This window comes from Schistocerca nitens, chromosome 3 (assembly GCF_023898315.1).
Source record: "Schistocerca nitens isolate TAMUIC-IGC-003100 chromosome 3, iqSchNite1.1, whole genome shotgun sequence".
Classification (NCBI taxonomy): domain Eukaryota; kingdom Metazoa; phylum Arthropoda; class Insecta; order Orthoptera; family Acrididae; genus Schistocerca; species Schistocerca nitens.
The window spans coordinates 487,022,406-487,049,785 of NC_064616.1; the positions used below are offsets into that span (position 1 = coordinate 487,022,406).

The 27,380-nt window shown below is 39.8% G+C and overlaps 1 protein-coding gene across 1 annotated transcript in view; it reads left to right on the top strand.

Annotated features, from left to right (window-relative positions):
- Window positions 1–27,380, top strand: part of LOC126249633 (polyamine-transporting ATPase 13A3-like) — a 264,428-nt gene that overhangs the window by 195,442 nt on the left and 41,606 nt on the right. Inside the window, exons 15-17 of the mRNA XM_049951311.1 lie at window positions 3,991–4,108; window positions 6,179–6,354; window positions 9,987–10,211. Of these exons, the coding sequence (XP_049807268.1) occupies window positions 3,991–4,108; window positions 6,179–6,354; window positions 9,987–10,211 (519 nt within the window). The remainder of the gene's footprint in view (window positions 1–3,990; window positions 4,109–6,178; window positions 6,355–9,986; window positions 10,212–27,380) is intronic.

Here is a 27,380-nt window from a genome sequence, read left to right on the forward strand (position 1 = left end):
TGGGAAGTGGCGGTGCGGTCCCCTACGGCACTGCGTAGGATCCTACGGTCTTGGCGTGCATCCGTGCGTCGCTGCGGTCCGGTCCCAGGTCGACGGGCACGTGCACCTTCCGCCGACCACTGGCGACAACATCGGTGTACTGTGGAGACCTCACGCCCCACGTGTTGAGGAATTCGGCGGTACGTCCACCCGGCCTCCCGCATGCCCACTATACGCCCTCGCTCAAAGTCCGTCAACTGCACATACGGTTCACGTCCACGCTGTCGCGGCATGCTACCAGTGTTAAAGACTGCGATGGAGCTCCGTATGCCACGGCAAACTGGCTGACACTGACGGCGGCGGTGCACAAATGCTGCGCAGCTAGCGCCATTCGACGGCCAACACCGCGGTTCCTGGTGTGTCCGCTGTGCCGTGCGTGTGATCATTGCTTGTACAGCCCTCTCGCAGTGTCCGGAGCAAGTATGGTGGGTCTGACACACCGGTGTCAATGTGTTCTTTTTTCCATTTCCAGGAGTGTATTTGTATGTTGATCAAACCCATAGTAATGATGCCAGCAGCAAAGATAAATGTCTGGTTCTGTGCAGCAGAGCTGCATGCAAATTAGGTTTGTGAATATACACTACTGGCAATTAAAATTGCTACACCAAGAAGGAACGCAGATGATAAACGGGTATTCATTGGACAAATATATTATACTAGAACTGACATGTGATTACATTTTCACGTAATTTGGGTGCATAGATCCTGGGAAATGAGTACCCAGAACAACCATCTCTGACCCTAATAACGGCCATGATACGCCTGGGCATTGAGTCAAACAGAGCTTGGATGGCGTGTACAGGTACAGCTGCCCATGCATCTTCAACACGATACCACAGTTCATCAAGAGTAGTGACTGGCGTATTGTGACGAGCCAGTTGCTCGGCCACCATTGACCAGACGTTTTCAGTTGGTGAGAGATCTGGAGAATGTGCTGGCCAGGGCAGCAGTCGAACATTTTCTGTATCCAGAAAGGCCCGTACAGGACCTGCAACATGCGGTCGTGCATTATCCTGCTAAAATGTAGGGTTTCGGAGGGATCGAATGAAGGGTAGAGCCACGGGACGTAACACATCTGAAATGTAACGTCCACTGTTCAAAGTGCCGTCAATGCGAACAAGAGGTGACCGAGACATGTAACCAATGGCACCCCATACCATCACACCGTTAGATATGCCAGTTTGGCGATGATGAATACACGCTTGCAATTAGCATTCACTGCGATATCGCCATACACGGATGTGACCACCATGATGCTGTAAACAGAACCTGGATTCATCCGAAAAAATGATGTTTTGCCATTTGTGCACCCAGGTTCGTCATTGAGTACACCATCGCAGGCCCTCCTATCTGTGATGCAGCATCAAGGGTAACTGCAGCCATGGTCTCCAAGCTGATAGTCCATGCTGCTGCAAACGTCGTCGAACTGTTCGTGCAGATGGTTGTCGTCTTGCAAACATCCCCATCTGTTGACTCAGGGATCAAGACGTGACTGCAGGATCCGTTACAGCCATGCAGATAAGATGTCTGTCATCTCGACTGCTAGTGATACGAGGCCATTGGGATCCAACACGGCATTCCATATTACCCACCGATTCCATATTCTGCTAACAGCCATTGGCTCTCGACCAACGCAAGCAGCAATGTCGCGTTACGATAAACCACAATCGCAATAGGCTACAATCCGACCTTTATCAAAGTCGGAAACGTGATGGTACGCATTTCTCCTCCTTACACAAGGCATCACAACAGCGTTTCACCAGGCAATGCTGGTCAACTGCTGTTTGTGTATGAGAAATCAGTTGGAAACTTTCCTCATGTCAGCACGTTGTAGAAGTCGCCACCAGCGCCAAACTTGTGTGAATGCTCTGAAAAGCTAATCATGTGCATATCACAGCATCTTCTTCCTGTCGGTTAAATTTCGTGTCTGTAGCACGTCATCTTCGTGGTGTAGAAATTTTAATGGCCAGTAGTGTATTTTTTTACACCCTAGTATTCCATTGTATATCCAAAGTGTTATGATCAAGCCCAATGGAGAAATATAAACTCTTAGAAATGTGAATAAAATTATCCTGACAATTAGTAAGCGGTTCTCTGCAAATGAACTGTCAGTGAACTCGGATAGAGTACAGTATACACAATTTATGTAAAGAACAAGACCTGAACACATTGTTAGAAATAAAATCAATAAGTGAAACAGAATATTCTAAGTTCATGTTTGCTGGTATTGGAAAGATCCTGAACCGGAAGACACACATTATACATCATATTAAACATCTAGACTGTATGTCTTTTGCATCACATATTGTAGCAGACATAGGAGGTTAAAATGCTAGAAAATTGACAACTTTTCCTATTGTCATGGTGAAAGTGATAAGAGATCAGTGAAAATGTTCCGTATTATAGTACTGTTTTACACATTTTTAGTCCTGTGTATGCACTCGACATGAAGCAGTATCATCTACACTCCTGGAAATGGAAAAAAGAACACATTGACACCGGTGTGTCAGACCCACCATACTTGCTCCGGACACTGCGAGAGGGCTGTACAAGCAATGATCACACGCACGGCACAGCGGACACACCAGGAACCGCGGTGTTGGCCGTCGAATGGCGCTAGCTGCGCAGCATTTGTGCACCGCCGCCGTCAGTGTCAGCCAGTTTGCCGTGGCATACGGAGCTCCATCGCAGTCTTTAACACTGGTAGCATGCCGCGACAGCGTGGACGTGAACCGTATGTGCAGTTGACGGACTTTGAGCGAGGGCGTATAGTGGGCATGCGGGAGGCCGGGTGGACGTACCACCGAATTGCTCAACACGTGGGGCATGAGGTCTCCACAGTACATCGATGTTGTCGCCAGTGGTCGGCGGAAGGTGCACGTGCCCGTCGACCTGGGACCGGACCGCAGTGACGCACGGATGCACGCCAAGACCATAGGATCCTACGCAGTGCCGTAGGGGACCGCACCGTCACTTCCTAGCAAATTAGGGACACCGTTGCTCCTGGGGTATCGGCGAGGACCATTCGCAACCGTCTCCATGAAGCTGGGCTACGGTCCCGCACACCGTTAGGCCGTCTTCCGCTCACGCCCCAACATCGTGCAGCCCGCCTCCAGTGGTGTCACGACAGGCGTGAATGGAGGGACGAATGGAGACGTGTCGTCTTCAGCGATGAGAGTCGCTTCTGCCTTGGTGCCAATGATGGTCGTATGCGTGTTTGGCGCCGTGCAAGTGAGCGCCACAATCAGGACTGCATACGACCGAGGCACACAGGGCCAACACCCGGCATCATGGTGTGGGGAGTGATCTCCTACACTGGCCGTACACCACTGGTGATCGTCGAGGGGACACTGAATAGTGCACGGTGCATCCAAACCGTCATCGAACCCATCGTTCTACCATTCCTAGACCGGCAAGGGAACTTGCTGTTCCAACAGGACAATGCACGTCCGCATGTATCCCGTGCCACCCAACGTGCTCTAGAAGGTGTAAGTCAACTACCCTGGCCAGCAAGATCTCCGGATCTGTCCCCCATTGAGCATGTTTGGGACTGGATGAAGCGTCGTCTCACGCGGTCTGCACATCCAGCACGAATGCTGGTCCAACTGAGGCGCCAGGTGGAAATGGCATGGCAAGCCGTTCCACAGGACTACATCCAGCATCTCTACGATCGTCTCCATGGGAGAATAGCAGCCTGCATTGCTGCGAAAGGTGGATATACACTGTACTAGTGCCGACATTGTGCATGCTCTGTTGCCTGTGTCTATGTGCCTGTGGTTCTGTCAGTGTGATCATGTGATGTATCTGACCCCAGGAATGTGTCAATAAAGTTTCCCCTTCCTGGGACAATGAATTCACGGTGTTCTTATTTCAATTTCCAGGAGTGTATTATTGTGATAGTGTGCAACTTTTTAAGGTCAGAAGAATATCTAATCAACTTATATTTTTCAGATGGAATGTGATCTTACATTTCTTGGACTTCTGATGCTCTGTAACAGCTTAAAGGCCGAGACACTGGGTGTCATTCACCATCTACAGACAGCTAAATTACGGTGTGTTATGGTTACAGGTAAAGTTTTATACAGTTCTAAATACTATTAGCCATCCGTATTTGTCTGTCATCTTCATCCTTTCAAATAATATCAAAAGTCAATGCCTCTTCATTAAACAGATTGTTTTCTTTATGTATAACAAGCAATAGCTTAAATTAAGAGACAAATATATTGTAATGATTTTACTTTGGTGTGGTGCCAATGTCATGTGAAACTTTTTGAAAGGTATATCTTCCATATGACTGTACAACAAATTTCATTCCACAGTCTAGATTTTGGCCTTGGCCATTTTCAAGTGTTAAAACTGCTACAGATTAAAACACATTAAAAGTACAAGTATCAGCAAAATAGCTGGGTAAACAGTTAAATTAATGCATAGGCTGCATGATTTGTTCTCTTACTTATGTATCAAAAATCTGATTAATCTACTGCAGTTGTAACACTTGAAAATCTGGATTGTGGAATAAAACATGTTGTACAGTCAAATGGTGGTTATATCTTTCAAAAAGTATATTGTAGCCTTAACATATCTGCAAGTTTTATAAATGGTGACTATGCCATACAGAAGACTTGTGGAACAATTGTGGGAATCAGTAGAATGAAGAAGCAGTCCAAGTTGCAAATATTTTATTTTTCATTCGATGACTACTTTCTGGCCAAGACCCATTTTTTAATCAACATACGCACTGTGAATGTACATTACATATTTTGTTGACATCTTCGTAAATGCCATTTTCAACTTTGTTATGTTGATTTAAAAACAGGTCTCGGCCAGAAGGTAGTCATTGAATGAAAAATAAAATATTTTCAACTTAGACTGGTTTTTCATTCTATTGATTAACAGAAGTTGCTGTCCCAAGTTACTCCAGCGTGCTACAAGTTTGTCATTGTGAGAATACTCTCTCATAGTTGGTTATCACCAGTTGGATGAAGTTGGTAGAAATTAGCAATCACTGAGAGTCACTGGATGTTTTTAACTGTTGTGGTGCAGCCCCATCTCTCATTGTGTGCCTCAATTATAATTCTTAAGACCATTAGCGTTTTGCATCCACCCAAACGACAAATATCCTAGCCAGTCCATATCTCATCATTACTTCCAACCCCTTCCTACATGAATCATATCTATGTGAAAGACCTGCAGCCTCTTAACATATTTTACTAGAGTCCCATCACAGCCATATCTTTCCCTGCCAGTCAGGACCATCTATGCAAGCAGTTGTCATATATCAATTTCACTGCAATTACTGCACAGTCTTCCATGTGGAAAGACCACCACCTGGCTGTCTACCTAATTAAATGGCCACTACCAATCTTATGACCAAGAACAAAGTTGACCACTGAGTGGCTGAGCATGCCGTTGAGTAGAATGTGCTTTTCCTCAGTGACTGCTTCATAACCCATATCATTTGGATTCTCCCCTCCACCCACCCCCCCCTTAATCCCAGCCTCACATTCTCTGAATTGTGTATACATGATTTATCTCTACAACACATCATTTGATCCCTGAATCCCCTGGTTTTGATCTCTGCTATCCCCTGCCTGTCACTCATCTCTACCACTGTTGCAGTACTGTCGCCCCCCCCCCCCCTCCCCCCTTCACAACACGAAATGAACTTCCAACAGCTCTACTCTGTATATCATTGCTTCAAGTAACTTTAATTTAGTAACATTACATTACATTACTGTATGGTTATCAGCTGACATATCAGAAGAAATATTGCTGTCTTGGATGCATGCTCAAAAGATGATGGATTGAAGCTCTACATTTCATCACTTAAATTTGATTTATCTATCTGTTAATCTAAGACCACACTGGCCTCTTTCAAAAATACACACGCACGCAAGTGCAACTCGCACACACATGACCACAATCTCTGGCAACTGGAGCCAGACTGTTCCACCTGCCAGAGACTGGTCATGTATGTGCAAGTTGTTTTCACTTGATTGTGTGCGTGAGTGTATGTTGTCTATTTTTGACAGAGACCTTGTTGGCCAAAAGCTAACTTTCAGGCAGTCTCATTGTTGTGCCTTTCTATGACTCATTCTGTGATTTATATACTCCTATAACTTTGTTTCATACATTGCAGGTGACAATATTCTTACAGCAGTCAGTGTGGCAAGAGACTGTGGCATGGTACTACCATTAGAAAATGTTATCCAGGTTGTAGTTACTCAATCTGAAGATGGTGAATCTGTGTCATTAAAGCTGAAGTCCATTGGAGGAGGCTTGTATCCTGAATCACCAAGCAATGATTATAGTAGTGTGAGTAAGAGTTATCTTGCTCTGCATTGTGCCAATTCATTTTGTTCATATATTCATATACTTCATCCAGACATAATTTTTATTTTCTGGTTGGAGTGCAGTTACGCTGTTGTATGTGTCACTTAGTCTGTGTATATCAAGGGTCATACTGTTAGCTACAGAGGATTTGTCAAAGTATAGTACAACTCTACTTTAACGTTCCCAGAATTAACATTTTCCCGCAGTTTATGACATTTTTCATTGTTCCTGTCAAATTTCCTGTGTCCACAATGTTAATTTGCACCTGATTTTGTGTCAACATATTTATAATTTTTCTGCAATTTATGCATTACAAAAAATGTTCACGGAAAAAAAAATTATGCTGGCATGATGTTGTCCATCCAGTAGTGTTTACAAATATTACATGGTTAAGTTTCTCGACACCAGGGCACTGTACTCAGCGGATTTGAACTGGTCGAATAAAGATATCATGACCAATAACAACCATTTCCAATCTGGTCTCTACTGTGCAAACGCAGTTTCGTGATTGTTGTGATTATAGTGACACCTATGTCGAACTTTATTTAGCGTGTTTCGGCATTTGGGCACCTGTAGCTCTAGTTGACACAATCATGCACATATTTGCACTTGACAATGACAGAAAATTCTCAAAACACTTCATGCTAAGCATGAAAAAATACATAACTAGTGCAGTATTCCATTATTTAAATAATGAATGGCAGCTGCAGGCTTTCCAAAAACATCAATTGTGACATATGAAATTGAGTCAAACGTTTCTACTTACTAGACAGTTATCAATTCCAGTTACATCAGTGGTTTTTATTAGATAATAAACCTTTATTAGATATTAAACAAGTCCCTGACAAGTCTTTTGCTGCCTATTATGTACATATATCATACATAAAGTGCAAAAATGTAAGGGAGTATCCTATACATACATTTTATAGCTTAAAATGTTATTTCCCACAGTTTACATTTTCCTTTATTTTACATCATTCTTTTGAAGTCCCTTGAAAACTGTAAAAGCAGGGTTTCACTGTAGTTAAGTCTGAAAGCATCAGCATGTTCTTTGTGACTTGTACGGAAAGTTCTTCCTGTTTTGCCAATGTAGAATGCAGGGCAGCTGTTAACACTGTAATTTATATATTCCACTGTGTTCTGTTATTGGGGCATTATGTTTACTGTGTGGGGCAGTTGGTGTCCAGGTTTGTTTGTTTCTTTGTTTAATGTTGAGAAAGACATTTTTGTATAGGTTTTTCTAAATAAGTTAGAAATTTTTTGTGATGCTGTGCCTAAACAGGGAATGCTTGTGAACATTTGTGATGGCAGTTGCTTTTCCTGTTGTGCTTCTGTTAAGGTGTGTTTACACCCATGCACATTATGGCCAGTTGCCGTGTGGCTGTACCTTGCCCCTCACAGAAGCAGAGGCACCCAGTGTGAACACAGGTGCAAATAGAATTATTCACAAGCACACGCTGAGGAAGAGGCATGCAACCTACATGCATGCCTCTACTTCCATATGGGGCAAGCACAGTCGCACGGGGACTAGGCATGAGGCACACAGGTGTAAACACACATTTTGTGGATAGTTTGTCAGTTGATTTTACTGAATACCCGTTATGTATTGCAATTGTGTTGATGGTATCTATTTCTTGTGTTAGTATTTAGGGTTATAAAGGTGATGTGTGTGTCCTGTTCAATGAGGACCTAAATGCAGCATACTTCTGTTTGGCTGGTGTGATCTCCACGTAGGTTGGTTTCCTGTAAATGTGAAAACTATGTTCTTGCTGTTCACTAACAGTTTTGAGGTCTAAGAAATTTATGGACTGATTTATTTCATGTTCTATTGTTAATATTATTTTATTATGGAGTGAATTCAATAATGTAATAAGTTCATAACATTCATCTTTTGTATCAGCAGATAGAAGTAGAAATCCTTGGATTTCAATGGAGATACTGAATTTAATTGAGGAAAAGAGAAAATATCAAAATGTAGTAAATGAAGCAGGTGAAAGGGACTACACACACATCAAAAATTAGATTAACAGAAAATGCAAAGTGGCTAAGTAGGAATGGCTAGACGACAAAGCATGTGTAACTAGGGGAAAGATACATGCTGCCTATAGAAAAATTAAAGAGTCCTTTGGAGAAAATAGAAGCAGCTGTATGAACATCAAGAGCTCAGCTGGAAAACAAGTACTAATAAAAGATGGGAAATCTGAAAGAGGGAAGGAGTATGTGCTATACAAGGGAACTGATCTTGAAGGCTATATTATGGAAATGGAAAAGGAAGTAAATAAATTTGAGATGGACGATATGATACTGCAAGAAGAATTTGGCAGACCACTGAAAGACCTAAGCCCGGAGTACACAAAATTCGCTCAGAACCACTGATATCCTTAGGAGAACCTCAATGACAAAACTATTGCACCTGGTATATACGATATATGAGATGAGAGCAATACCTTCAGACTTAAAGAAGAGTGCAATAATTTCAATTCCAAAGAAAGCAAGTGCTGAAAGGTGTGAATGCTACCGAAATATTAGCTTAACAAATCATGGCTGCAAAATACTAATCTAGTAGAAGCTAGCCTCGGGGAAGATCAGTTTGAGTTTCAGAGAAATGTTGGAGCACACAAGGCAATACAGACCCTAAGACTTATCCTAGAAGATGGGCTAAAGAAACCAACCTGTATTTAGCTTATGCAGGCATAAAGAAAGCACTTAACAATGTTGACTGGAATACACTCTCTGAAATTCTGAAGGGAGCAATGATAAAATACAGAAAGCGAAATGTTATATACAACTTGTACAGCAAGCAGATGGCGGTTATAAGAGTTGAAGGGCATGAAAGGAAAGCAGTGGTTGAGAATGCAATGAGACAGTATTGTAGCCTATCCCTGATGTTATTCAATTTGTACATTGGGCAAGCAGTAAAGTAAACCAAAGAAAATTTGGAGAAGGAAATGTGTTACTACAGAAGGATACTGAAGATTAGTCCAGTAGATTGCATAATAAATGAGGTGGTACTGAACAGACTTGGGGAGAGAAGAAATTTGCGCCACAACTTGACTAGAAGAAGAGATCGGTTGACAGCACACATTCTGAGACATCAAAGGATCACTAGATTAGTACTGGAGGGAAGTGTGTGTGTGGTGGGGGGGGGGGGGGGTGTTAAAAATCATATAGGCAGACTAAGAGATGAATACAATGAGTAGGTTCAAAAGGATGTATATTGCTGTAGTTATTCTGAGATGAAGAGGCACCAACCTTCGGATTGAAGAAGACGACGACAACAACAACAACAACAACAACACACAAAATATATAGGTAGCATTAACTTACCTTTGCGTCTGTTTCTACTTTTTAGTGATATTTCAAATACCTGTTCAAAATGATCTTTATATATTACTTTAAATTTAATCCAAACAATGGAAGGAGTAAATATAACCACTGACCGTATAGTTGAGGCAGTGAGCAGTCAATAAGTATGTAAAGAAGTTAATTTAAATTTTATTGCTTTATTAATAATTAAACTTCTGTATTTTGTTGTGCATCAAAATCGGATATTTCATTGTGAATAAATTGAAGACTTACTGTCATGATTTTTATTTTGTAATTATTTTTTTTAGGATGCTGTTATTACCTTGGATCTGGGTGCTAACTGGCATTTCGCTGTTGATGGACACTCTTGGAAAATGATTAATGATCATTACCCATATCTTGTTCCACAAATCACAGCAAAGGGAACTATATTTGCACGCATGTTACCTGATCAAAAAGCTCAGTTGGTTGAATCACTGCAGAACATTGACTATATTGTGACATTTTGTGGTGATGGTGCAAATGACTGTGCTGTAAGTAAAGTTGATTGAGCATTAAGAAATGACAATTTGTTAAAAACTGTTTTACAGGCAACTATAATGTATCAAATAAATATACTGACATGGAAGCTCTGCCCCTACCCCCAAAAAACATAAAATCTTTATGGAATGGTAGTTTATTAATTCAATGTCAATGAGCATTAGTTATTTAACATAATAATCTGTAAATTAGCTTCATGATAAAGCACCACTCTTCTAACCACAACAGGCCAACTGTGCCCAACCACCACCATGTCATCATCATCCAGTGGTGTCATAGAGATGTGATATGAAACAGCATGGGTTTAGCATACAGCTCACCTGACTGTTTTTGGGTTAGCAGACCTGTTGCTGCTTCTTTTCCTTCAAGAAGCTCTTCAGTTGATATGATGAAGCTTAGTGCATCCCATTCCAGTTGTAATTTTTCCTCCTATCTACGTAATTATGTAGCTCTCAATTCGTTCGAGCAGTCAATCATTAATGATAGGAAACACTCAAAATGATTCTGAAATTTTACTTGTTAGAATGAAATCAGGCGATGATTCTTCTTCTCTGCAGGCTCGTGCTTTGCGGCAGTCTGCTAATCTGTACAAATAAAATGCCTCGTAATTTTGGGAGCGTTGTATAGTCAGTTGGGAAACCTCATATCAAGCGGATATTTGGCTTTGATGACGTTTAACCTTTCGAAGAAGTAATGGAGCTCTGGGATTATGAAATGCAGGTTCGTATCCAGTCTTTCGGAAGTTCCCTTCTGATTAACAACTACGCAATATATCTATAAATATCATTAATTCACAAATTTCAAATACACACCTTTTATTTGAAGGAGCAATCTATATATATTTCCTTTTTAATCGTACAGTTCGTATCAGTTATCTTCTGTGATAAATCTCAATAATCAGATTACAGTTCTTCCAAACCAAGCTCAGGCTAATCGGCACGAAGACAATCTCGCAAGCTCCCTTTCCTTTTTTTTTACAACGACCAGAGAGAGTACTACAAAGAATACTTATGCGCTCATGGCATAGCTATTGTGTGAACTACTTTTCGCATGGATTCTGCGAGTATGAAGATAGAAAGTTAGTAAACATCATTCAAGGGTAGAATTGTATCTGAATAATTCATCGAATATAAAGAGATATTACACAGTCCTCCCCCAGCAGTACCGGGCACTGAACTAAGGTCCCCTGCATGGCTAGGCTAACCATCATATTCCTGATAATCATGCGATTGTCTCGTCATTGAATAAAAGTTTTAGACATCATTAAAGTACACGAACCCATTGACTGACTACACTAGCCACTTGTGGACTAGTATTAACTTTTTAACACTGGAAGTCTTTTGACACCATCCCTGACTAGCAGCTTCTAATCAAATTGCATGCTTATGGAACATCATCTAAGTTGTGGTATGGATTTTTTTTTTTTTTTCCCCAACCACCAGAGAGAGTACTACAAAGAATACTTATGCGCTCATGGCATAGCTACTGTATGAACTACTTTTCACAGGGATTCTGCAAGTATGAAGATAGAAAATTAGTAAACGTCATTCAAGGGTAGAATTGTATCTGAATAATTCATCGAATATAAAGAGATATTACAATTGCCCCTCGCAGCGAGCAAAGTTAATGATAATACACTTTGTGAGTAACAGAAAAAATTTGTTGGGTTGTTTATTCAAAAGAGGAATATTTTTAATTAGTAGAATTTTGCTATAGAGAGTATGGGTAACATGTTAAGACAATAAGTTACGAGAATACCTAAACTGTAGCTTTTACATGTACCGGGGTGTACCCGCATCCCGAGTACATAACCAGGGAAGATGTAGATTGGTGTAATTACGAAAAAGGTCTACCCATTTGGGAACTGGCCTTCACAGGGAAACCCTGGAAAACCCAGAAGAATAGACCCCAGCTCAGGTATTAAAGAAGATAGGAAAGCCCAAATCCAGTAATTATGAAATATATAGAAGCTCCATAGATTAGATCGAAGGAAAAGTGCCTCATAGCCAAAAAAAATTTTACAATATTGCTCAAAAAAAAAAAAAATTCAAAATTCTTCTTTCGACGATGTAGCCGGCGATCTCGTTGTGAAGTCGATGGAACAGGAACACTGAGTACGGACACCAGGTAGGCGACGTACAGCGTTTGGTGGAGGCGGCACGGAGGACAGACGATGGCTTATGGTACGGGATAGAAGCTGGTAATGTGCTGTAGAAACAGGAAGATGATCTCAGGAACAGATGGTCAGGGACGTGAACATGAAACAGGTTTAAAATGGAATAAGAAAAGGTTCTGACTGAATAAATCCCTGGAAGAGAGTGGATTAAGGCAACGAAGTCCATATTTAATCGTTGAACTCAAAATCGGAGTGGATTCTTATATTCTTCCATCTGTACTAGACTGGAACATCCATCAGTCCTGACAATCGCGATTTTTTTTTTTTTAGTCCTCAATACCAAAGTTGTTTTGCATTACAACTGCTGATTGTCCAAAACATTGCCAAATAGACTGTGGGCATTTAAATTTTGTTGTAGCTCATATCGAATGTATTCCTCTCAAAAAAATTTTTAATCAAATCTTCGTTTTGTTATAGTGCAGGTGGAAGTAGAGCATGGAATCTGTCCGAAGTTTGCTTTCAGTTACGAAATTATGGATAAAATTTAAGTTTACACCTGATGAAAAATTTTAAACATAGGCATATGACACTGACTCCACAAAAGGAATAATTTGAAAAATTTTCGTTATTCTTATAATTAACCAATTTACAGATCCACTTGCAAATAAATATCATTAATGATGACGTATGTTCATTTAAAAAATCATCCAATCGCAGAATCTTCTTCATCCTCTCATGAACATTTATGGAAATATATTTCAACAATTATGTCCATAATATGAAACACACAAACTGCTATTCTTAAAAAGTTAATTAAAATTTTTAAATTAATTATCCTGGTTGAGAAGGCATAATGAAAAATCTAAAAATTATAATAATTTTCTCTCGCGCAACCAGAGAGTTTCTTCAATTGTTTGCAACAGTGACATTATCGACTGTTGCTTCATTTCACAGTTCATTTGTTTTCTTGCGCGAACAGCGCACATCATACTCACAGCGTATTTACCAACATATCCCACACTGTTCAAGTTTCACACGCAATTCTCACATAAGTGCCGTGTCTTGAGGAAATGTAGATGCACTTTCATTGTATATCACTGTGGCTTCTGCTCATAGTCCACACTTAGAAATACTAGTAATTAACAAATTCTTCTACCTATCTAAAAATTTTTGTGCTAAACTATCACAGGAGTAATCTCACTGTCTCTTAACCTATCACAGGAGTAATCTCACTGTCTCTTAACCTACCACAGGAGTAATCTCACTGTCTCTCAACCTCTAGACAACATAAACTTCTTGATATTTATATACACATTCGACTCATAGTCAAATTCCACTCTAAATTCTTCTCCATATTTGTTATCACAGATCTACGATCCTTCAAAAAATTTCTTAATATCATTATGCGGGAATAATCCCTTTATTCTTTTCGATTCGGGATATGCCAACAAGTATGATCCAGGATTTGGTATATTTACAATAACATATGGTCCGGTATAAATAAGATTCCATTTCTTTATGTTCTTCATCAGTTTCGAGGAATGGATGTGTCGCCTCAATAAAACCTTTTCTCCAAGATGAAATGTCTGAATCCGGTGAATCCGTTTGTCATATGTCAATTTCCATTGTATTGCCCTTTTAGTTAAATTGACAAGTGCGAGTCGAATCTTTTCCTCCCATTTTAAATTCTGGTCTTCATACTTTGGCAGATGGTTTATCCAGAAGTTCTTTTCAATCTGACTAAACATAAGCTCTGTTGGAGTAAAGTTAGTTGAGGTATGTGTCAGATTATTAAATATTTGTTCAAATTCTGACAAATAATCAGCCCATGATGTTTGTTTACTGTGACAGTATGTACGCATAAATCGGTTTAATTCTCGGAAAACTCGTTCTATTGGACTACCTTGTGGATAGTAACACGATGTCAAAATTTGTCAAATACCAAGTTGTGTTAATGTTTGCTTCCATTTAAATCCAGTAAAAATTGTGGCATTATCTGTAAATATGGATTTCGGTAAACCTACATGCGGAAGATAGTCACGCACCAATCTCACTACAACACCTCTGGCAGTAACACACTTTAATGGATATAGTTTTACATATTTTGTAAACACGTCAAAGAATCCAACAATGAATTTGACTCCTCCTCTTGATCATGGGAGAGGGCCGCAGATATCACACGAAATTAACGCCCTTGGCTCTCGTGGAATAATTGAATGCAGAACATGCTTACGACCTCTATTATCCGGTTTTGCCTTTTGACAGAGTAAACAGTTTTGTATTGTTTGGTGCACTTTTCTCCGAATATTCGGAAAATAACAGTATGCTCCTATTTTATTAGCACATTTAATTACACCAAAATGTCCCCATGATAAGTGGGTAAACAAAATTAATTTTTCCTCATATTCCTTCGGGATACATACACACAACCGTGGATTGTTGTCCTTCCCACATCTGAAGAATAATACTCCATTTACTAATTTATAATGATCTAAACTAGCCCTTGACTTTTGTTGTTCCTTTAGCTGAATTATCTTCTTCCATCAAGGGTCTTTTCATTGTAAATTTCCCATATCTCTACAAAGATGTACATAATAAGTCTTGTAGATATTGTCCTGCAACAGTAATACTGGAAAATCTGAAGTATTTACTGATTCTATTTCCGGCGTTAAACCTTCTGGGGATCTTGACAGTGCATCCGCAATAATATTTTCTTTGCCAGACACATGAATAATTTTAAATTGGTACTGTTGTAGTGTCATTGTCCAACGTGACAGTCTAGGATGTAATAATTTACATGTTTGCAAAAATGTTAGTGATTGATGGTCACAATACACAATCGTTTTCAAACCATATAAATAATAGTTAAACTTCTTGAATGCCCAGATAACCGCAAGTGCTTAAAGTTCTGTGGTCGTATAGGCTCTTTAACAGGGCGATAACACCCGACTAACAAATGCTATCGGACAGAATGTTGGTACCCCTTTTATTTTCCTTATTTGGAAGAGACAAGCACCTAATCCTACATCCGATGAATCCGTGGACAGACAGAACTCACAATTCATATCAGGGTGATATAATAAGGATGCGTTAACGAGTTGGTCTTTAATGTCTCGAAAAGCTAGTTCACATTCTTCAGTCCATTGCCATGGCACATCCTTCCGTAGAAGCCGGTTTAATGCCTCAGAATTCATGGCTTGAGTCTTTATGAAACGACAGAAGAACGATGCCATACCTATAAATCCCTTCAGCTGTCTTTTATTCCGTGGTGATGGAAAATTTCGAATTGCACTTATCTTCTTCTCGGTAGGCAGGATACCTTTCGCATCTATCATATGTGCTAAGAACTTAATTTGTGGTAAAGCAAAATGAGACTTTTGTAAGTTTACTGTAATTCCGGTTTTCTTGAAAACAGCAAAAATCCTTTCCAAAATATGCAAATGCTCTTCCCATGTTTTCGTGGCTATTAATAAGTCGTCAACAAACACAGTTATATGACTACGCAATTCTGGTCCAAGAACATAATCCAACGCTGAAATAAATATTCCGGCACTAATATTAAGTCCGAACGGGACAACTCTAAATTGGTAACTTCTCCCAGCATAGATAAATCCTGGAAATTTTGAATTAATTCATCTATATTTTCCGGATGAGTTCTTACAGGTACTATTATTTTATTAATCTCTCTCGCATCCAGAACTAATCTAACGTTACCTCCAGGTTTTGGGACGACTAAGAGCGGAGAAAAATATGGACTAGTTGATGGCTCAATCAAGTTACATTCTATTTATCTCCCTTTGAACGGATTGTTTTAAACGCCAGGGGATCGGATAGTGCGTGTAACAGTACGTCTGATGTGGCTTCACTTGAAGGTGACAAATATACCCTTTAATAATTCCTGGTTTCTCATCAAAAATCTCTTCATACACCTCTAACAAATAATGAAGCTGCTGCCTTTGTTCTCCGGTAAGCTGATTTGATTCACTAGCTTTTATCATTGTTGTTTGGTTATAGTCCTCCTGTTGTAACAGATCCTTTGAAAGCTCCTTCCAACGACCGTTTGTAGTGTCAATTAATTGAATTATGGCACCGCGACAATATTTCTCATGCACCGTTTCCTTTCTATTTAAATCCAGCACTATCTCTTCTCCATTTAATCTAAATTTAACTATTCCTTCCAAAAAATCAATCTGACAATCGTACTCCTGCATACTCCCAGTACCAAGAATACAGTCCACTAATAACTTCTCCACTACAAGGAACGTGCATTTTATTGCTACATTTCTCATTTTCATCTGTTATTGTGTTTGTATTTTGACATTGGGAGAGCGTGCTCCAACAGCTCCGATGATTTTGCAGTTCTGTACTGGCAAAATTGGTACCTTCTTCTTCCTAATAATTCTCCGAAAAAGAGCGCCTGAGATGACATTGGCGGAAGCGGCGGTGTCTAATATCACATTCGTTGGAACTTCCTCTATTTCAACAAATACTTCCGATACCAGAACACTCGATCTGTCATTATGACACATTATTAAATCCTTTGTTAACTCTTCAGTCAAGCTCTGACCATCATTATATCTTGTTGTTGTTGTTGTTGTTGTTGTTGTTGTTGTGGTCTTCAGTCCTGAGACTGGTTTGATGCAGCTCTCCATGCTACTCTATCCTGTGCACGCTTCTTCATCTCCCAGTACCTACTGCAGCCTACATCCTTCTGAATCTGCTTAGTGTATTCATCTCTTGGTCTCCCTCTACGATTTTTACCCTCCACGCTGCCCTCCAATACTAAATTTGTGATCCCTTGATGCCTCAGAACATGTCCTACCAACCGATCCCTTCTTCTGGTCAAGTTGTGCCACAAACTTCTCTTCTCCCCAATCCTATTCAATACTTCCTCATTAGTTATTTGATCTACCCATCTAATCTTCAGCATTCTTCTGTAGCACCACATTTCGAAAGCTTCTATTCTCTTCTTGTCCAAACTATTTATCGTCCATGTTTCACTTCCATACATGCTACACTCCATACAAATACTTTCAGAAATGACTTCCTGACACTTAAATCTATACTCGATGTTAACAAATTTCTCTTCTTCAGAAACGCTTTCCTTGCCATTGCCAGTCTACATTTTATATCCTCTCTACTTCGACCATCCTCAGTTATTTTGCTCCCCAAATAGCAAAACTCCTTTACTACTTTAAGTGTCTCATTCCCTAATCTAATTCCCTCAGCATCACCCGACTTAATTCGACTACATTCCATTATCCTCGTTTTGCTTTTGTTGATGTTCATCTTATATCCTCCTTTCAAGACACTGTCCATTCCGTTCAACTGCTCTTCCAAGTCCTTTGCTGTCTCTGACAGAATTACAATGTCATCGGCGAACCTCAAAGTTTTTATTTCTTCTCCATGGATTTTAATACCTACTCTGAATTTTTCTCTTGTTTCCTTTATTGCTTGCTCAATATACAGATTGAATAACATCGGGGAGAGGCTACAACCCTGTCTTACTCCCTTCCCAACAACTGCTTCCCTTTCATGTCCTTCGACTCTTATAACTGCCATCTGGTTTCTGTACAAATTGTAATATCTTAACAATTGTAATTTTACTGTTTCGCCCCTAACAGATCCGCTGACCGCCCCTTCGGTGCGCAATGCGGTCATGTTTAGTTTGACTGATTGTTGGTCCGATTGGTATTTGTCTCTTCAGCTACTTCAGTGATTATCGGTTGTTGTGGTGAATTCTGTCTATGTTGTCTTGCTTGATTCGTGTAATTGTTGTTGTTCTGCTGGCGTTGGTAGAACTGTCCTGTGTTGCCATACATTGGATTATATCGATTAATATTCCTACTGTTCCTAAAATAGCCCCTCGCTGCACCATTAATAACGTTTCCATTATGGTAATAATTATTGTTTGCATTTTGTCCATTGCTAAGTCTCCTCGGAGAGTGTAGTTGGTTATGATTATTGTTACTGCTACCATTACTGCCATTCCCACTCGGGCTGCAGCTCGGATTCGCTTCTATTGCTCTTCTTTGATATGACATTTCTCTTGCCCTTTTATTGTCCTCCTCAATTATATCAATATGATCAAGCGTAGTCATAAATGAGTCTATATCCTTATCATTTATATATAACAGCTGATTCCTTATACTGGTGGGTAGTCTGGACTTGAGTATTCTAAGTATATCCGGCAAAGGAATCGGTACATCCCAATACAAAGATTTATTAATGTATTTCTCAAAATATCTCTTTAGAGATCCTCTAGAAAATGAGAAAGGCTCAGGATATAATACTTCCTGCCTAAGTCTTTCTTGTACTCCAGCAGACCAATATTTTGCTAGAAAAGCCTGCTCAAATTCTTTGTAACATTTACAAGAAGATGTTTGTTCGGATGCCCACAATGCTCCTTATCCTTGTATATATCCAGATACAAAACTAATCTTTTGCCATTCTGTCCAAGATCGTGGAAATAGACCTCTGAAACTTTGAATAAAGACTACAGGATGAACATTCTTTTTGTCATGGTTAAAGATTTGAAATTGTCTCTGTTTAATCATCTTTTCCTCAACAGTACTACGATTCCAAAACTCATCCTGTTCGTACTCTTCCCTGTGGCTATCCGTTATATTGAATCTAACTTGTGACGTTCCAGTTCTGTCTACATCGGATCTTGACGTGGACGGAATTTCACGCGCAGATTGAGAATGTTGTTTCCTACTTCTCGCTGTTTCTAAATCCTCCTGCGAGAGATTTAGTGATCTTTCGATATTTCCTTTCCAACGCGAGAATTCTTCGCCAAGTTGTTCACGAACTTCCTTTAACCCTTTGTTGAAAAAATTCTCCTCGGAACTCTCTGAGATTGACTGTAAAGCTACTTTCACAGTTTCTTCTATGGTTTCCGAAGGAAAATTTTGCCGCTGTAATGTCATTTCTGAAAACTTTCCCGCAAGTACATTCATTCTATGTTCCACTGTCTCCTGTTTTTCCTTCACTTCGTCAAATTGCTTCCTTAGATTATCTTGGGATTCTATAATTTCTGGTATCATAGCTACGGAACACTGTATGTCCTCGTGAGCTTGTATTACTTGAGGAAACAGTTCTACTTGTTTTTGTATCGTGTCAATTTTGACGGATACACATTCGGTTAGTTCCGCTTTTAATTTACTATTGTTTTCTTGGCATTGTTGGCGGACCTGCTCAATTTGAGCAATAAGATTCTGTTCGGTCCTTTCTGCCTGTTCTATTATTTCCTGTGTCTGGGTATTTAATCTCTGATCTAATTCGGTAAAGGTTGCTCTTAACTGATTTTGTAATTCTGTTTGATTTTCGGCTAATTGATTTTGGAGTTCAGTTTGTATAACTGATAAGTCTCGTTTTACCTCCGCTTGGCCTTCGGCTAATAGAGACAACTGTTGCATAATGACAACTAATGTGTCAACAACAGTCTGATCAGCTGTTGTAGGAATGTTTTCTGAACCAGCGGGTTTATTTATATTGCTACCGCTAGCCACAACAGTCTCAGAATTGCTATCCGTGGCCTCTGCTCCTGCGCAAACAGCTGAAGGCTGTTGCACTTCTCATTGCTGATTCAATGACATTTTAAATGCCGCTCTAGTCAATACCATTAAATAACTGTCAATATCAGGTTCTAATCACTAAATACAGTTTCAAATTTACTGTCGTAGACACACTTAACTTTCAAATTACTTCACAGATGGTATAAAGTTCAATGTCCAGATACGAAAATCACACAATATACAGTTCTACAATCTAACTACTATCTGGAAAAAAGTTCTTTCTAAATTGGTTTCAAACTATTTTAACTACAGGATAAAAAATTAGATTTCTCTGGCCTTTTTCTGTAGTCTCGGTGTTGTCCAATAGTTGAAATTGTTTCTTGGTATCAGCAATCTTTTACTATGGGCACCGTATCTCACTTCAGGTTCATTACTTCTCGTTCTCGTTGGTTTTCATGAAACAAAAAATACATATATTATATAACAATCCAAGAGAGTCCTGTCACACTGGCGCCACTGTAATTTTTCCTCCTATCTACGTAATTATGTAGCTCTCAATTCGTTTGAGATAGGAAACACAGTCATAGCTGAGTCACTCAAAATAATTCTGAAATTTTACTTGTTAGAATGAAATCAGGCGATGATTCTTCTTCTCTGCAGGCTCGTGCTTTGCGGCAGTCTGCTAATCTGTACAAATAAAATGCCTCGTAATTTTGGGAGCGTTGTATAGTCAGTCGGGAAACCTCATATCAAGCGGATATTTGGCTTTGATGACGTTTAACCTTCCGAAGAAGTAATGGAGCTCTTGGATTATGAAATGCAGGTTCGTATCCAGTCTTTCGGAAGTTCCCTTCTGATTAACAACTACGCAATATATCGATAAATATAATTAATTCGCAAATTTCAAATACACACCTTTTATTTGAAGGAGCAATCTATATATATTTCCTTTTTAATCGTACAGTTCGTATCAGTTATCTTCTGTGATAAATCTCAATAATCAGATTACAGTTCTTCCAAACCAAGCTCAGGCTAATCGGCACGAAGACAATCTCGCAAGCTCCCTTTCCTTTTTTTTTACAACGACCAGAGAGAGTACTACAAAGAATACTTATGCGCTCATGGCATAGCTATTGTGTGAACTACTTTTCGCATGGATTCTGCGAGTATGAAGATAGAAAGTTAGTAAACATCATTCAAGGGTAGAATTGTATCTGAATAATTCATCGAATATAAAGAGATATTACACAGTCCTCCCCCAGCAGTACCGGGCACTGAACTAAGGTCCCCTGCATGGCTAGGCTAACCATCATATTCCTGATAATCATGCGATTGTCTCGTCATTGAATAAAAGTTTTAGACATCATTAAAGTACACGAACCCATTGACTGACTACACTAGCCACTTGTGGACTAGTATTAACTTTTTAACACTGGAAGTCTTTTGACACCATCCCTGACTAGCAGCTTCTAATCAAATTGCATGCTTATGGAACATCATCTAAGTTGTGGTATGGAATTTGTGATTTCGTGTCAGATAGGTTGCTGTTCGTAATAATAGAAAGTCATTTAATGGACCTCAGTCATATCTAGGGTTCTTCAATGTAGCATTAAAGACTCTCCACAGTTCTTAATCTATATAAACGATTTTGGAGAAAATGTGAGCTGCACTGTTAGATTATTTGTAGATGATACTGTTGTTTACTGTCTAGTAAAGTCATATGACAATGAAACTGAACTGCAAAATGATTTAGACAAGACATATGCATGGTGCGAAAAATGGCAGTTTGACCCTAACCGATAAAAAGTGTGAGGTCCTCCATATGAGTACTATACAAACCCATTAAATGTTGAGTACACAAAGAGTTGCACAAATTTAAAGGTTTCAATTCAACTAAATGGCTAGAGATTACAATTACAAATGACTTGAATTGGAACCATAACATAGAAAACATTATTTGGAAGATGAACCAAAGACTGCATTTTATTGGCAGAACACATGCAAAGATGCAATAAGTCTACTACATTATGCTTGTCCATCCTCCTCTGGAGAACTACTGCACAGTATGTGATCCTTGCCAGATAAGACTGACAGAGAACATCAGAAAAGTTCAGGGAAGGGCGGCTCATTTCCCATTATCACAAAGTAGGGGAAGAGTGTGTCATGAGTATAAGATGCTAGATGGTGTGCCATTCATTAAAACAAGTGTGTTTTTAATGCAGTAAGATCTTTTGATGAAATACCAATCGCTAATGTTTTCCTTTGAGTATCAACATATTTTGTTGACTCCCACAACGGAAAAAGGACCTTCATAGTAAAATAAGAGAAATCTAAACTCGCATAGAAAGATTCAGGTGTTCATTCTTCCCACATGCTATTCGAGAGTGGAGCACGTGAGAAATATTCTGAGAGCCGTTCTATGAACCCTCTGTCCAACGCTTACGTGTCAATTGCAAAGTAGTGATATAGATGGAGATGTCCATTTTTCATATATCATTTGGACAATGTGTATTGTAGAATATAGAATGACTGGGTCTACAGGCTACAGATATGTGATTTGTTTATGTGCTGGCCATTTACAGACAACTAATTAACACACTAACTAAAATGAACATAATATTTGTTAAACCGATTCATATTGCTTGTGAAACGTACTTAAATTTATACTGTTGTTGTTAACATCTTCAGTCCAGAGACTGGTTTGATGGAGCTCTCCATGCTATTCTATCCTGTGCAAGCCTCTTCATCTCTGAGTAACTACTGCAACCTACATCCCTCTGAATCTGCTTGCTATATTCATCCCTTGGTCTATGATTTTTACCGCCCCTCCCCCCTTCCCCCATGCTTCCCTCCAGTACTGGATTGGTGATCCCTTGATGCCTCAGAATGTGTCCTACCAATCAATCCCTTCTTTTAGCCAGGTTGTGCCACAAATTTCTCGTCTCCCCAGTTCTATTCAGTACCTCCTCATTAGTTACGTGGTCGACCTATCTAATCTTCATCATTCTTCTGTAGCAACATGTTTGGAAAGCTTCTATTATCTTCTTGTCTGAACTGTTTTTCATCCTGTTTCACTTCCTTACATGGCTGCACTGCATATAAATACTTTCAGGAAGGACTTCCTGACACTTAAATCTATACTTGATGTTAACAAATTTCTCTTCTTCAGAAATGTTTTTCTTGCCATTGCCAGTCTACCTTTCTGTAAGTGTCCCATTTCCGATCTAATGGAATTGATTACATTCCATTATCCTCGTTTTGCTTTTATTGACATTTATCTTATATCCTCCTTTCAAGACACTGCCCATTCTGTTCAACTGCTCTTCCAAGTCCTTTGCTGTCTCTGACAGAATTACAATGTCATCGGCAAACCTCAAAGTTTTTAATCCTACTCCAAATTTTTCTTTTGTTTCCTTTGCTAATTACACAATATGCAGATCGAATAACATCAGGGACAGGCCACAACCCTGTCTCACTCCCGTCTCAACCACTGCTTCCCTTTTGCACCCCTCTACTCTTATAACTGCCATCTGGTTTGTGTAAAAATTGTAAATAGCCTTTTGCTCCCTGTATTTTTCCCCCGTCACCTCTAAAATTTGAAAGGATGTGTTACAGTCAACATTGTCAAAAGTTTTCTCTAAATCTACAATGCTATAAACCTACTGAGCCCTCCAAACCTGTTCCACTCATGGATAGCACATGGGAAGAATGATTTTAGTAATCCTCTGTATTGGCTCTAATTTCTGGAATTTTCTCCTCGTAATCATTACACGAGATGTATGTGTGGGGAAGTAATATATTGTCCAACTCATTCTGGAAAGTGCTCTCTGGAAATTTCAGTAGTAAATCTCTCCATGATGCACAGTGCCTCTCTTGTAATACCTCTCTTGTAACATCTGTCAGTGGAGTTTGTTGAGCATCTCAGTAACGCTCTTGTGCTAACCAAATGATCCCGTGATGGAACGTACCACATTTCATTGGATCTTCTCTCTCTCTTCTACCAGCCCTATCTGGTAAGGGACCCAGATAGATAAACAGGACTCAAGAATCAGCTGAACAAATGCCTTATAAGCCACTTCCTTCATGGGTGAGTTACAACTCCTTAAGATTCTTCCTATGAATCTGTCTGGCATCTGCTTTTCCCACTATTTGCTTGATGTGGTCATTCCACTTAGGATCTCTCTGAATAATTCTAGATGTTTTATGGCAGATACTGTCTCCAGCAGTTTGTCATCAATAGTGTAGCTTATGGCAGTTTATTTCTTTTTCTTTATATGCGCAATATGTCACATTTATTTACATCCAGGGTCAACTTTCAGAGCCTGCACCATTCATAAATTCTCTGGAGGTCATTCTGCAAATCGTTACTATCTGCTGGTGTTGCTACTTTGTTATAGACAACCGCATCATATGCAAACAGCCTTAGAGAGCATCAAACACTTTCTACTAGATCAGTTATATATGTTGTAAACAGCAATGGTCTTCCTTGGGGCATGACGGAAATTACCATTACATAGATTTTGACCCACTTAGTGATTTTACATATGACCAGAACCTCTTAGGCTTTTACTCAGATCCCTGGAAAAAGTTTACTTCCAAAGTCATTGAATGCTTCTCTCATTGCTCTCCTTGTGATCATTTTCGCTTTGTTCAGCTTTTGTTTGTCAGCTAGGTGTTTACTTCTCTTGAATCTGAGATTGGGTTTGCTTTGTTTGCATAGCAGTTTTCTAACACAGCTGTTAAACCGTGGTGGGTCTTTCCCATCCCTTAAAACCTTACTCGGAATATATTTGTCTAGCGCATATTGCACAGTCCCTTTGAACTTGAAATTTGTATCCTGTCAGTCTTTGCTAAGTGAAGCTATCTTCCTACCTTTCTTAATATTCTTTGTCAGACCCATTGTCATAGATGCTATCAGAGCCCTGTGATCACTGATACCTTCCTCTGTGTTAACCAATTCAATATGTTCAGGTCTGTTTCTTTTTTTCCCCAGGAGTCATAAGATGTTACCCAAACGAGCTGGTTCTCTATTTATCTGCTAAACGTAATTTTCAGACAAGACATCCAGAACAATGTTACACGAATCCCTGTCTCTGGCACCAGATTTGATGGCATGACACTCCCAATCTATACCTGGCAAGTTGAAGTCACCCCTATTACAACGGCATAATTATTAACGATATTCTAAAAGTTCTGTCTGAAGCACTCCATCACTAGAGCCCCTGACTCAGGCAGTCTATAAAAGCATCCAATTATCATTTTTTACTAATCTTTTATATTTAACTTTACTCAGATTAATTCACAATCAGAATCCATGATAACCTCACTAGATTGTATTGAATTCTTTACTACAATAAACACACCTGTACCATTGGTGACTAACCTATCCTTACAATATATATTCCAATTTGAACTTAGAATTTCATTGTCATTAACATCTGGTTTCAACCAACTTTTTGTTCCTAATACTAGATGTGCATTATAACCTTCAGTAAGTGATGCTAATTCTGGAGTCTTTCTGTGGATGCTCATGCAGTTTACTAAAATTATATTAACATTTTCTATCTCTGATCTGCAATGGTGAAATTCTCTGAGGACATTGTGCCTAATTTATCAGGCGAATTGTCTTTGATCCCAAGGGAAGGTTTCTTTAAGCCAAAACAGCTCCATAGGCACTCCACATGTACTCCGCTGCACTAGTAGCCACTTCCTGCACAGATTGCATGCCTAACCAATTAAGGGGAACCCTAAAATTCTGTACCCAATAGTGGGGGCCGAGAAATTCTCATCTGATACCATTGCAGAGTCATCTGAGCCTCTGGTTTAGACCTTCCACTCTGCTCCAAACCAGAAGACCATGATCAACTATGGGTATGATGCTACAAATAGACAGCTTAGCATGCTCCCATGCGCAATGCTAGTTGCCTTCATGGAATCAGCCATCTGCTGAAAGGAACCGAGGATGCCCTCGTAACCCAGATGGCAGGCATCATTCATGCGGAAATGTGCCACTATGTGCAGCCGGTTTCACCCAGTGCATTCAATAGCAGCCTGCAGGACCTGTTCCACATTGTGGAAGAGTCCCACCAGCAAACATAACTGAGTGCACACTGGCATTGTTTCCCACCTTGGTATTTTCCTGAGGGGCTCCATCATGTATTTAACACTTGAGCTCCCAGTCACATGCATATCCACCCTCTGCACTTGTCTGGGCTGGACATGAAAGTCGGTCGCCGGCCCAACAGGAGAGGCATCCCAGGCTGGTTCCGGTGTTATCAACACTGGGTAGCCCTCATACCTGTTGCTTAGGCATAGGGAGCCAGCCACACAATGTGCTCCCTCTTTTGCCTTCTGCCCAGTGACACGAGAACCCACCACTGTCTGCGACCCACTCTCGAGTGATGACGGACCGGTCAGATGTTGCGTATCTGAAGATGCAGTGATACCGAGGTCATCAGGGAATTCCAGTGGCACCAGAGGTGTCACAGGTCTCGTCCCCAGTGCCCTGACGTTGCCATAACTTTGAGCATTAGCCAGAAGCATGTTGACGGTAGCCAGCACTGCTTCCAGCTGTTTACCGACAGCAGCCAATTCTCCTTGGGTCCCTTCACAACAAGCACAGCCCCTGGCCACATCGTAGTGTGTAAAAATAGATATAAGATCTCATCTGACACTATTGAGTTTGTAATGTCTGCAAAATATAACGAGGAGAATAATGGAACACTAAAAAATGCTCTGCAGGTTTCTCACTATGCCCTGAGATGGCAAGCTCTTAAACAGAAATAAATTTCTCTGCTAAAGTGGATATATCTACAGTTATCTGGTACTAGAATCACTGCTTACCTAAAAGCTACTGCACAAGATAAGTATGCAAACTAGAATGCACTGATCTAAACTGTATGCTGTGTACCAGCACACAATTTAAACTTAGTGGTGTGAGGTGGTGGTCTGGCAGCAGGAAAATTACACAAGTATATGCCTTAAGATTTATGCAAAAACAAAAACTTGCCATAATTTGGTAACCACTAGTCTACACAGTAAAATACACAGGCATAGTTCATTTCCTTGCAGAAACATGTATGTGGAGGTGACTAAACAAAATTACTGTGTATCAGACAACTGCTGCTCTGCTACCACTGCTGGTGCATCTGCACTTCTCTAAGAATACCTATGAAAGTTACTCCTAAAGTAGATTCTAGATCTCACATTCTTTAATGTTACCTCTTTTACAGGAATTTTAAAATTTTGTTTGACTGTGAAGTGAATGTCTAATGGATGCAAGTATCAGACTATTATTTTGTATCCTGAAGGGATTCCAGTACAGAGAAATATTACAGGTAATCAGGGGTTGATCCAGTAATCTTTTGGTTCCAGACCTTTTATGTGGTCAAGACTATTTATGAATGGTCGCCAACCTAATCAGGCATGAAGTTACATTCATTGGGTTATTCTAAAATGTAATTGTGATTTGCTGTTTTGTATATACCTTACTGTGCTTTGCAAAGCATAGCCAGTTTCTTATGTACAGC